Source organism: Calliopsis andreniformis, chromosome 5 (assembly GCF_051401765.1).
Source record: "Calliopsis andreniformis isolate RMS-2024a chromosome 5, iyCalAndr_principal, whole genome shotgun sequence".
NCBI lineage: Eukaryota > Metazoa > Arthropoda > Insecta > Hymenoptera > Andrenidae > Calliopsis > Calliopsis andreniformis.
The window spans coordinates 15,855,533-15,866,685 of record NC_135066.1 but is presented as its reverse complement, the minus strand read 5'-3'; the positions used below and the strand labels follow the sequence as shown (position 1 = coordinate 15,866,685).

General features: G+C 29.2%; 4 protein-coding genes and 1 long non-coding RNA gene across 8 annotated transcripts; 3 read left to right on the top strand and 2 right to left on the bottom strand.

Annotated features, from left to right (window-relative positions):
- Positions 1-268: 268 nt before the first annotated feature.
- Nd-18 (NADH:ubiquinone oxidoreductase subunit 18) lies at positions 269-1,306 on the bottom strand. Its single transcript, XM_076378402.1, has 3 exons — positions 1,138-1,306; positions 673-1,014; positions 269-605 (listed from the first exon to the last, which is right to left on the bottom strand). The coding sequence occupies exons 1-3, from the start codon at positions 1,194-1,196 to the stop codon at positions 428-430; spliced, it is 579 nt and encodes a 192-aa protein (XP_076234517.1). The 5' UTR covers positions 1,197-1,306; the 3' UTR covers positions 269-427.
- A 452-nt stretch (positions 1,307-1,758) lies between these two features.
- LOC143179906 (phosphoribosyl pyrophosphate synthase-associated protein 2) lies at positions 1,759-4,275 on the top strand. Of its 3 annotated transcripts, none has more exons than XM_076379340.1 (6): positions 1,759-1,932; positions 2,424-2,513; positions 2,578-2,986; positions 3,054-3,326; positions 3,395-3,541; positions 3,665-4,275. In XM_076379340.1, exons 2-6 carry the CDS (start codon positions 2,437-2,439, stop codon positions 3,821-3,823), a joined length of 1,065 nt encoding a protein of 354 aa, XP_076235455.1. In that variant the 5' UTR covers positions 1,759-1,932; positions 2,424-2,436; the 3' UTR covers positions 3,824-4,275. The 3 variants fall into 3 exon arrangements, with proteins under 3 accessions (XP_076235455.1, XP_076235453.1, XP_076235454.1); XM_076379338.1 differs by having other exon boundaries at positions 1,759-2,022; XM_076379339.1 differs by having other exon boundaries at positions 1,759-2,077.
- LOC143179908 (uncharacterized) lies at positions 3,140-8,162 on the bottom strand. Its single transcript, XR_013002043.1, has 3 exons — positions 7,990-8,162; positions 3,627-3,789; positions 3,140-3,261 (listed from the first exon to the last, which is right to left on the bottom strand). It is a non-coding gene; the product is annotated as an uncharacterized LOC143179908 (long non-coding RNA).
- LOC143179904 (dynein axonemal assembly factor 5-like) lies at positions 4,323-7,350 on the top strand. 2 transcript variants are annotated; one of them, XM_076379333.1, is made up of 6 exons: positions 4,323-5,034; positions 5,134-5,370; positions 5,431-5,626; positions 5,706-6,012; positions 6,081-7,005; positions 7,086-7,350. In XM_076379333.1, the coding sequence occupies exons 1-6, from the start codon at positions 4,332-4,334 to the stop codon at positions 7,220-7,222; spliced, it is 2,505 nt and encodes an 834-aa protein (XP_076235448.1). In that variant the 5' UTR covers positions 4,323-4,331; the 3' UTR covers positions 7,223-7,350. The 2 variants fall into 2 exon arrangements, with proteins under 2 accessions (XP_076235448.1, XP_076235449.1); XM_076379334.1 differs by having other exon boundaries at positions 7,090-7,109.
- Rhogdi (rho GDP-dissociation inhibitor) lies at positions 7,476-9,940 on the top strand. Its single transcript, XM_076379341.1, has 4 exons — positions 7,476-7,890; positions 8,532-8,720; positions 8,798-9,022; positions 9,247-9,940. The coding sequence occupies exons 2-4, from the start codon at positions 8,537-8,539 to the stop codon at positions 9,444-9,446; spliced, it is 609 nt and encodes a 202-aa protein (XP_076235456.1). The 5' UTR covers positions 7,476-7,890; positions 8,532-8,536; the 3' UTR covers positions 9,447-9,940.
- The last annotated feature ends 1,213 nt before the right edge of the window (positions 9,941-11,153 follow it).

Here is an 11,153-nt window from a genome sequence, read left to right as displayed (position 1 = left end):
ACGCCTGGTGTATAAGCTAATACGAGCAAACACTAAATTTTAAAATACATAGTCTAATTAAATCTGATGTTATAATAAAAAACTAATAATAATAAACAAAAAATGAATAATAAGAATGTTAACCCATGTAAGAATGACATTATATAATTATTCCTAAAGAATAAATTGTGAGATTTATCGATAAAATTGATTGAAACATTTGTAATATTGTTATTACATTAGTTTCAATAGAAGTTACACAAATTTTAAATTTAGTCTTCACCATGAGTATCTTTTTTAAATTTATTTAAGATTTACAACTTTACATGCAAAAACAGCTGTACATTCAACAGACACACTCATGTACACATACACATATGTATATACATATGTATATGACAAAACTGTAAACAGAACTATATTTATTCTTCTCTAACAACTTTTTTCTTTATTTAGTTGAAACTCTAGTACGCTTATTCCATGAGAAATTGGTACCATAACTGCGAGGCTTAGGATTATTGACAGTTGGCTTTTGAATATAATATTCCCATCCCATTTTTTCACAGTGTGCAATGGCTTCTTTTTCGGATGCAAACTCAACCTTGACATTAGACATGGGATCACCTCTGTAGATCAGAATGTAACATTAATAAAGTATAAATTATTCGAAGATGTATATTTCATTCTACTTGCGTTGAAGTCCATCCTATCAGTGGATTCTCCCAACGTTCGCGTGTATCAAAATCTATTTGCCAGAAATGTATGTTGTTCGTTCCAGATTGCATGGCACTTTTTGCAGGTTGAAAAATACGGACTCTGCGAGTTTTTATATGCTCCTCGGGCACACCAGAAACCAAACCAACATTTTCAACTGTAGATACAGTGATTGTACCTTTCATAGCTTGCTGATATAACTTTTCCTGTTTGTCCATAAAATGTTCTTTAGGAGTCTTGGGAGTCAACAATACTGATGTATCTACATCTTTATTCTCTACATCTTTATTACTTGAATCCGCAAGGTATCTTTTTATTAATCTGCACACCAAATTGAAAAATTAGGAACAGGTCGTAAATTATGTAAAATTGTATTAGAACTAAATCCTACATTACAGAAATGACAAGATTAAAATGATGACAAAACCGAATAATAAAACTTACCCGCAACATTTTGTGGCATTATCCTTTTTGCGTAAAAATGACGTTGTACGTAATGCCATTTTTTACATTAAAAAATTAACCAAATAGGTATAATATGAATACAGATTACGTTTGATACCTTAACATCAGTTTTGCCCTATGAAACTCAAACCTTCTTGCGCATGCGTCACTAAATCTTAAAATCTTAACATCTAAGAATATAATAATTGCACATTCACATAATGATCATTTATATCGCATATGCAAAAACGCATCTATCAAAAACTTCCAAAATGATAGCACAGATTTTTCGGATTTATTAAACTAGCTGGTGTTAATGAAACATTGAATTTTCTTTCAGTGCGCGGGAAATTACAAGTTAAGATTTTACTCAGTTAAACTAAAACTTTAATTATTGTTATTTCAGAATACTTGTAATAATCTCATAACCATCTAGTGAAACTTCGAAAATTATCATAAGCTACAGTCTAATAACAAATCCAAGGCAAAACGAAGTGTTAATTTGTGGATACGAAATGTTTCGTTACATTTGTCAAAAACAGTGCAACGATTCACTAGTTCTCACTATTGAAACTTGGTCTCTGGAGGCGCTGAGATCTTGACAGGCAACTTGAAGGTAGCGTTAGCGGTCCATACTTTTATAGCCAAAGGATTAAGAGTAATTAAAGAGCAATTATTTGATTAATATTGGTGGGGATGTAGTGAGCTAACTTCACATGGGTCCAAGGCCAACGTAAACGAAGCTCAAGAAATTGGATAAATTCGATTTATAACTTTGTGCATTTGAATCAGATAGTTAGTAACATTTCATCAATAGCATTGCAAATAAATAATTGTACTGAAATAAATAAAACAATTCATTTCTACAGTTGTAAAGCAGTTATAGTACGTAATATAGTATGAATCTTTAATCTATTATCATAATTTCGAAAATTACAAGGTATTTACTGAGTATTCTACTGTGTTAACCCTCATGTCAACATTAAAGATAATGAGAAAAAGTATACTCGGCTACCCGATTATTGACATAAGGATTGATTCAAGAACTTAAAAAGACCTTGTCAAATCTTACGATTTTTTTAATAAGAACAGATTCTAGTAGACAAAAATGAGATTACAACATAATACAAAAGACAAAAATTAGCAGCAATTTTGTTGAGTCCATCAATTAGTTAAAATTGTTTACTTTATAATGTTATTTTTCTTATATTATAAGAAAACTGTAATTTAAACAATATAATTTTTGTTTATCTTATCATATTCATATGCATTGTTCAACTTTTTAGAAGCTGTTTTACCATGGATAAACCTGTATCATCTGATATTGTACTTATTGCGGGTAATTCTCATCCAGAATTGGCTAATCTTATTGCCAAGTCAGTATCCATAAATATAATTTATATTTTAGTGTTACTTGTATATAATAGTTCTCATTTTCAGTCGATTGGGGGTTAAACATGGAGGATGCTCTGTATATCACAAATCAAATCGTGAAACTATGGTTGAAATTGGAGACTCCGTACGTAGCAAGGATCTTTATATTATTCAGACTGGAACAAAAGATGTGAATAACAATATAATGGAACTTTTGATCATGGCATATGCATGCAAGACCTCATCTGCAAAAAATATTGTTGGTGTCATTCCATATCTACCTTACTCAAAACAATGTAAAATGCGTAAACGTGGCTGTATAGTTTCAAAACTATTAGCAAAAATGCTCTGCAAGAGTGGACTGACTCATATAATAACCATGGATTTACATCAGAAAGAAATACAAGGATTCTTTGATGTTCCTGTAGATAATCTACGTGCTAGTCCTTTTCTATTACAGTATATTCAAGAATCTGTATGTAAACAGCATTAGTAACAACAAATATAACACATTTTCTTTCTTTAATTATAACATTTATTAGATTCCAGATTATCATAATTCAGTAATAGTTGCCAGAAATCCTGGTAGCGCAAAAAAAGCAACTAGCTATGCAGAACGACTACGTTTGGGTATAGCAGTTATTCATGGGGAGCAACGAGAAGCAGAGTCAGATATGAATGATGGACGTTATTCCCCACCAGCTTTGGCTTCACGAACAATGGAGGTTGGAGTTGGTGTTCCTATGCACCCTGCAAAAGAAAAACCACCAATTAATGTTGTGGGAGATGTAGGTGGACGTATAGCTATCATGGTGGTATGTAAGTTTAATAATAAATCAACAAAACAAAGTAATATTTACTTAAAAGATTTTTTAAATTTCAGGATGACATGATAGATGATGTTCAATCATATGTGGCTGCAGCAGAAGTTCTTAAAGAACGGGGTGCATACAAAATTTATGTTTTAGCGACCCATGGTCTTTTAAGCTCTGATGCTCCAAGATTAATAGAAGAATCTCCAATTGATGAGGTAATAGCATTAGAAATGTTATTATAATAGTATTATTATAATAGTTAATATATAGACAATACATGATGTATAAAAATCTACTTACATTATTTTAATTACATCGTACATTATTGTTATTTACAGGTTGTTGTAACCAATACAGTTCCTCATGATGTCCAAAAAATGCAGTGCCCGAAAATAAAGACTGTTGATATCAGTATTTTGCTGGCAGAGGCTATTAGGCGTATTCACAACAAAGAATCTATGTCCTATTTGTTTAAAAATGTCACATTAGAAGATTAAAATCCATAATGAAACAGTGCATTTTAAATATACTGAGAGTTTCCGTTGGGGGACCACATTCAAAACATATCTATTAAGTTTTGTTTATTGCTTTACAGAAAAATGAACGTGCTAGTCTTTTAAACGAATTTCCACACATTTAGGTGTCTAGATGTATTTCCTAGTTTATTACTTGCATACAATTTTGTTTTCAATTCGATCATATAATCTGCAAAATTTGTATTTTATATTCGACAAATAATAAGTGCATTTTGAAATGTCGGAAATAATTAGAATATCTATGAATACATTAGTTTAGAGTATAAAGTAACAATGATAAATACAAAAAATGATAGAGTAGCTTCTTTTATTTGTTTTAATTAAGTTACATACATATATGAATATGTTATAATTAATAAACACTTGAACGAAAACTATTAAATCAATAAAATGTTGCTAAGGAGATACACAAACTATACGAGCAGTTCTGAACGTGCCTTTGTCTTAGTTAATTTGCAGGTTTTCCAGAATGTCTACAGAAACATTGAATTGTGAAATAACAAGGATTTGTATTATGTTGCAATCAGACGAAAAAAGACGAAGAATACAAGGCTTAAAAGAAATTCTTAAAATTTTAGAACTAATACAGCCAGAGAATGAACTTCTTAAATTGTGGGATGCAATAAACAAATCTTTAGTGAGAATTTTAAACGACTCTGTAGAAATTTGTCGTGATCAAGCATTAGAAATTATTAAATTATTTATAAATAACTTAACACCTAATGATAAATATATTATGCACTTGCTTCCAATTTTATGTAGAAGATTAGGATCTTATGAGCAAATAGAAACTTCAGAAGAAGTCAGACTGAAGTGTATTGTATTATTAAAAATAATTATATTAAAATATAAAAACTTACTGGCATCATATATAGATGATTTAGTAAAAATTTTAACACGCACTATTACCGATAATTACCCATTAGTTAAAAGAGAAAGTTGCGATTGTGTATCTGAGTTCGCTAAAAATTTAACGAAATATTTTTACACACAATCGGAGAATTTTGTGAAACCCATTTTAGGTAATTTTGCACATCAACATTATAGAGTTAGAATTGCTTCTATTAAAACAATAGAAGATTTAATTCTGTATGGAAATAGTAAGTCAATAGAAGATGTAGCTACACCTTTAGCAGAAAGACTATTTGATCAAAATGGACTTGTTAGAGCAGGTATTTCAGTCTCTTCTATTTTAACTCATATAGTACTTTTAATTGTACCTTATAAGATAGTATCATATTTTTAATATAATTTACTAAAATTTTTTGCAGCTGTAGTAGAGGCAGCAGGTTGTTGGCTTTTAAAACTAAGAGATCGATATGGTTGGTGGCACAAAATTCTTCCATTAGTTTTAACAGGCCTTCATGATGAATTAAAAGATATTAGAGAAAAAGCTGCAAATTTTTGGGATGCTGCAGGACAACTATATATCGAAGAAAATCAGAATGATGAAAAATTAAAAGACAAATTGGATTTTCTTACAGCAATTCCTCAGCACTATCCTAATGGTATTCTAAACTAACAAATTATAATAAAATATCATTTATATTACAAGAAATTTATTACAGTTATTAGACCGAACCTAGGATGCCGTATAATAGCACAGCAGACTTTCAGTAAATTAATAAATGGAATGAACTTAGAGTTAGGAGATTGGATGGCTGATATACGAGTGCGGTCTGCACAGTTACTCTGTGTGTTCATTTTAAACATAGAAGAAGAAGTAACACAACATATCACAAAACTCTTACCTTCTATGTATCGGTAAATGTACAACTTTTAAACATAAATTAGTAAAATTATATTAAATTATATTTACTTTTGATTAACGAACTTTAACTAGGGCTTGTAATGATGAAGATAATAGAGTCGTAGAAAATGTAGAAAGAGCAGCTGAATATTTGGGATATTTTGTACATCCAAAGACTTACTGTCACTTAATAATTCCTACTCTTGAAGAAACTCCATCTGCAGGCCATTTAAGAGTATTTTCTGCGATTCTAAAAAGTAGCAAGGCCTGTGATCTTGTCCCATTCTTAGAAGATATTGGAAAATTTTTACAACAACCACATATTTATCAAAGTAAAAAAACTGCGTACCAGAAACAAATACTTTCTTGTTGTCACTCTTTAATTTCAGTATGCGAAAAGGTTTGTATTCTTATTAATTCTTTGATAATATATTGAATGTATTTATTAACATATTGAATAATTTGTAGAACTGTCACGTTATATCAAGAGATTTATTTATAGTAATATTTACTGTTTTATCAATGGCCAAAGAGTATCCAGTGAAACTGGAAGCAGAAAAACTATTAAACGCTCTTGCAACCGTTAGTTCTTTCAACAATATTGAAGAAATGTATCGTGAACATATAGGACAATTAATTTCATCATTTTCTGATTGTGAATCATGGTCAGTTCACAGTCCTGATTCACAAATTTTCTGTGCATGCCTGATTTATATCAGAAAAATTTTCACTTTCAATATGGACCTTGTACTATTAATCCTAAGGAAAACCATGACAAACGATGCTGATCCTGAATTAAGACTGAAACATTTCATTCTGTTATCAGAATATTTTAACCAAGAATCTTTAAGTGATATTATAGACCTGAAATTGTCTAATGAATTTCTGGAAAATTGTATACTTCCTGGATTAATTTGGACCGCAGGAAGAGCCGCTGAAGCTATTCGTACTGCTGCAGTATCTTGTCTATGCGCATTCTTAGAGAGCTTTAAAAACGACTCTTCACTAGAAGAAACTCAATATTTTACTGAACAAAACGCTACGCTAATATTTGATAAAATAATCCCAGTTTTAATTAGTCTTGCAGATGATAATTCTAAGAAAAGCAGATTGTATTCTTTACGTGCTATGTACTTGATAATGTGCATTAGAAAAAAATTTCATGATCTTACAGAAGATTATATACATAGGATGTATCCCGTCTTACTCAAAAGACTTGATGATGGATGTGATGATATTAGATTAACATCATTAGAAGCTCTGGTAAAAGTTTGGAATGCTATACCCAAGGATTATGACTTACAATTCAATAAAGGGCATGTAGATATGCTATATACTACAACTGTAATTTACTTAGATGATCCAGACAGTGAATTTCAAAATGTTGTACTAGGTAATATTAACATTTATTGTTGTATATATTGACATTACAACTTTATATCAATATCATATTTACATAGAATGTTTTCTCAGGTAGTTTAAAAGAATTATCAAAAGTTCATCCAGAGTTACTTTACTACAAGCTTCAAAATTGTAAGACAAACTTCAGAAATCAAATCGGTATAAATGCACTTCTAGAACACTGTCAATATATTTTAAGTAATAAGTAAAAACAACAAAATCACATTAAAGTCTAATACGTATATGTGTGGACTAGTTTAGTAGGGAAATGTTTATGTACTTTATATGTTGATGAAAAATAGAAACCGATATTCAAAATAAATATGAAAGGCAAAAACCTTTTCGTATGAATATTTTTAATATTTTAATGATTAAAACAATAAACGTAATCATGTTACTTTAGTTACTTACTATATTCTCTAAAAATTATATACAAATATTGTTATCTAATTGATTAACCATATCGTGGATATTATCGAAAATATTCAAAAGTACATAATCTACTGATACATGAAACGCGGGAAATAATTCACAAGTTCAAAGAGCGTGAAATTTAATAAATTATGATTTAGTGTTTAAACTAGGAAACAAAAAACGATGTTAATAAAAATGAAATAAATTAAGAAGAACCTTATATCTGAAAATCCTTAATAAGTAACTCTTTTAAAAGTAAAACGTGTTAAAGAGTTAAACGAAAAGAGAACCTTGAATGACTATCGAAGCAGGAAGTACCCGCCCTTTTGAGACCGCCATATTGTCCATGTCTTCCGCTTTGAGGAGCGAATCATAGAAGGGTAGCAAACAGGATTAAGAAATTGCGAATAATTCTATACAGATTTTCCATTTAAAGTCTTCATCTTACTATTTTATAATTAGGGTGAGTATAGCATTCGAATATTTAATGCCATTTGAAATATATCTATTTTTTATCGATCATGTTTCAATGATTTTATAGTCTCGTCCAGACATTTTTTACCTTTCTGTCATTTTCCTGTTTCGACATTTCTTGCACCATCATTTTATGATCTATCACACTCCAAATATCCTTCTCTGATTATTTTACAGTAGAAGAATATGTGAAAAAAAAAGATTAATACTTTACTTATAATTCTCCAGTATTCGATCGTTCTAAAAATATTCCATGGAAACATCTACATCATGCACAATATACATTATGTATGTGTGATATATCAAGTTTTTAGAATCGATTATTGATTCGAAATTACTATATATATTATTGTACTTTGTTCAGATATCAATCTCTTTTCGATATTTTAATCATAATTAAGCGTTATCGTTTATTTAATTTAGCACTAAATTAGCGAATAAATTTTTTTGTTATTTTAACGGTATAATAAATTTTTAGTGTAAAAAATATTTATTTCAATTCAGTAAAATGTAGTAAGACTCTTTTATAACATGTAGAATAGTATAGAATATATAAAAACAAAGATTTTAAAGTAAATGTATAAAAATGTGTAAAATATTAATGTATATAATAACATGTTTTCGTTGTAGTAAATATGTCAGAACTTAACACAGACCACGTTGATTCCATTGAAGAAGAATTAGAAGTAGAATCCAACTACAAACCTCCACCAGAAAAAACGATAGAACAGATATTAGAAACAGATAAAGAAGATGAAAGTTTGCGCAAATATAAAGCAACTTTGTTAGGGGAAGCAAAGTCTGGCAGTATTGTAGTAGGTTTGTATTTCATTGGGATTAAAGTAGATGGCATGAGGATAATAAATAAAAAGAGACAATACTATGAATTATTATAGATCCAAATGATCCAAGAAAAGTAATAGTAAAAAAATTAGCACTCTGTGTGGCTGACCGACCTGATATGGAGTTAGATTTAACTGGTGATCTTACTCAGCTGAAGAAACAAACATTTGTAATAAAGGAAGGTGTTAGTTACAGAATTAGGATTGACTTTATAGTACAACGTGAAATTGTGCATGGGTTAAAATATGTTCAAAAAACATATCGCCTTGGAGTACCAGGTAAAACTTCTGGTTAAAACATTAAATAACAAATGTGTTCTCATTACTGTAGAACTTTAAATTACATTACGTTAGAATTATAAAATTAAAATATATTTCATTTTTGTTCAATGTTTACCTTGCTAGGTGTGACAGGTAATCTTAACATTTAATATTAACCTATTAAATTGAATGTGCAAGAAAAAAATTTTGATTAATTGTTTTATTTTTGTATTACATTTCAGTTGATAAAATGATGCATATGGTTGGCTCCTATCCACCAAAAACAGAAGTGCAATCGTATACCACACCAGCAGAAGATGCACCAGCTGGAGTAATGGCACGTGGCTCCTACAGTGTAAGCTCCTTATTTACTGACGATGACAAACACGAACATCTGAAGTGGGAGTGGTCGTTTGAAATTAAGAAAGACTGGAAAGAATAAGCTTCCTCTCATAATGGAAAGCCTTACAACAATTATAATTAAGATAAGAATGCCAAAAGGGACTCTAATTTTGATAGATATTCAGCCGTAATACGATGCCATAACTGTATTTTCTAAGTAACAAGAAACAGAGTGACGTTGATATTTATTTAGATACTTTTCTTGAATCATAAACCTTGAAAGTAAAATCATTGGATATGGATGCGCGCGCGCATCATACCTAAATACCACATTGTAATTATCTAGATCATGCACAATATTAATCAGTATTTGATTACTTTTACAATATAGTTTATACTCTATCCGATTCATTTACTTAAGGTAATCATCCATGTAAGATTTTTTAGCACAATACAACATATTAACGTAATATTTCTTTAAGAAAATCATTTTAATTAATTTTCATGAATAAACACACACCGTAATTAATTATGCACTTCAAATTTGAAAAAGTAGTTACATTATTTTAAAATTGGGAACTTAAAACATGTAAATCAATATAAAAGTAAAGTTATTAAAAATAATACCATCTGAAAGTATATGTCACTCATGCAAAATATTGAGAATTTGAATCAGAAATGTTTCTTATATCGGATGCATTACCATTACTTTTAACATATAACATTTGTAGTAGATTCATTGTCATTTCAGAATACAGTACAGTGAGTTTATGTGTAACTCTAAATTTTTCAGAACTAAAGGTAATAATCATTTTTTCTTCGAAATTCAGTCTTGGCAAAATAAATAGGAAGAATGTTTTTTATATGAAACAAAAAACAGTTTATACAGTAAAAATGAGTGTAATTGTAATTGTAAATTACTATAAGAGAAAGTTGATATGTGGCATTAAAAAGCAAATTTGATATGGAAAGCGTTTCATATACTTTGTATTATTGCTTTTTCTTGAGTGTGGTAATATATAAAAAGCATGAATACAATTAGTGTGACGTACACGTGCATTTAGTATATTCTTTATATACTTGTAATACAACTATATATTTTAAGTCAAAGGGAGTAAAAGACACAACCCAGATTGTCACCGATGGGTGCTATTTTAAAGTATTACTTATTTTTCTATTTTTCATATTTTCTACATAAAATACAACCAGTGTATTGTTATTGAATTAGAATCGAAATAGTATTAGCATTGGCTTTATTTTCATTAATCTAATTATCTGAAAGAAAAAATATTCTTTAAACAAAACTTTTGGAAATATTTTGATTCTAGTTCTAAATGTATTAAAAATGCATTTAAGATATGTTTTTAAATACGACTTTAATTACGAAAAGAATTTTCTTCAATTACTTAGAACCAGACACATAAAGGTTATATTCTATAGGTGAATGGAAATTAGAATAGTTTTACGAACCGTTATTTTTCATATAATTTCGTACTGTAATCTTGTGTTACATTTTATTAGAAGTACTGGAGAACTAACGTACGTTTATTTTAAAGTAAAATTGTCATTTTGGGGTGGAAAAAAAATATAAATAATAAATTTGAGATGTATTCTACTTTCAAGTTTTAGAAAAGCTGAGTTACAGCCAAAATTTAATTCACGCTTATCCGATTATTTATTATGTATATATTTTAACTTTAATAGAAAAATATAGTAAAATATGTTGGTTACTGAAAAATTATGCTGTGGAATTTGTACGATTATTTGATAATCAGCAGCTATGTATGTATAAAAATGATTGTTATTA

Coding starts and splice junctions, on each gene's coding strand:
- Nd-18 (XM_076378402.1), bottom strand. CDS start 1,196: ATGGCATTACGTACAACGTCATTTTTACGCAAAAAGGATAATGCCACA. Junction 1,015..1,137: donor AATGCCACAAAATGTTGCGG/GTAAGTTTTATT, acceptor TTTGGTGTGCAG/ATTAATAAAAAGATACCTTG. Junction 606..672: donor CTGATAGGATGGACTTCAAC/GCAAGTAGAATG, acceptor TCTGATCTACAG/AGGTGATCCCATGTCTAATG.
- LOC143179906 (XM_076379340.1), top strand. CDS start 2,437: ATGGATAAACCTGTATCATCTGATATTGTACTTATTGCGGGTAATTCT. Junction 2,987..3,053: donor TACAGTATATTCAAGAATCT/GTATGTAAACAG, acceptor AACATTTATTAG/ATTCCAGATTATCATAATTC. Junction 3,327..3,394: donor GACGTATAGCTATCATGGTG/GTATGTAAGTTT, acceptor TTTAAATTTCAG/GATGACATGATAGATGATGT.
- LOC143179904 (XM_076379333.1), top strand. CDS start 4,332: ATGTCTACAGAAACATTGAATTGTGAAATAACAAGGATTTGTATTATG. Junction 5,371..5,430: donor TCCTCAGCACTATCCTAATG/GTATTCTAAACT, acceptor AATTTATTACAG/TTATTAGACCGAACCTAGGA. Junction 5,627..5,705: donor CTCTTACCTTCTATGTATCG/GTAAATGTACAA, acceptor AACTTTAACTAG/GGCTTGTAATGATGAAGATA.
- Rhogdi (XM_076379341.1), top strand. CDS start 8,537: ATGTCAGAACTTAACACAGACCACGTTGATTCCATTGAAGAAGAATTA. Junction 8,721..8,797: donor GTCTGGCAGTATTGTAGTAG/GTTTGTATTTCA, acceptor GAATTATTATAG/ATCCAAATGATCCAAGAAAA. Junction 9,023..9,246: donor ATATCGCCTTGGAGTACCAG/GTAAAACTTCTG, acceptor ATTACATTTCAG/TTGATAAAATGATGCATATG.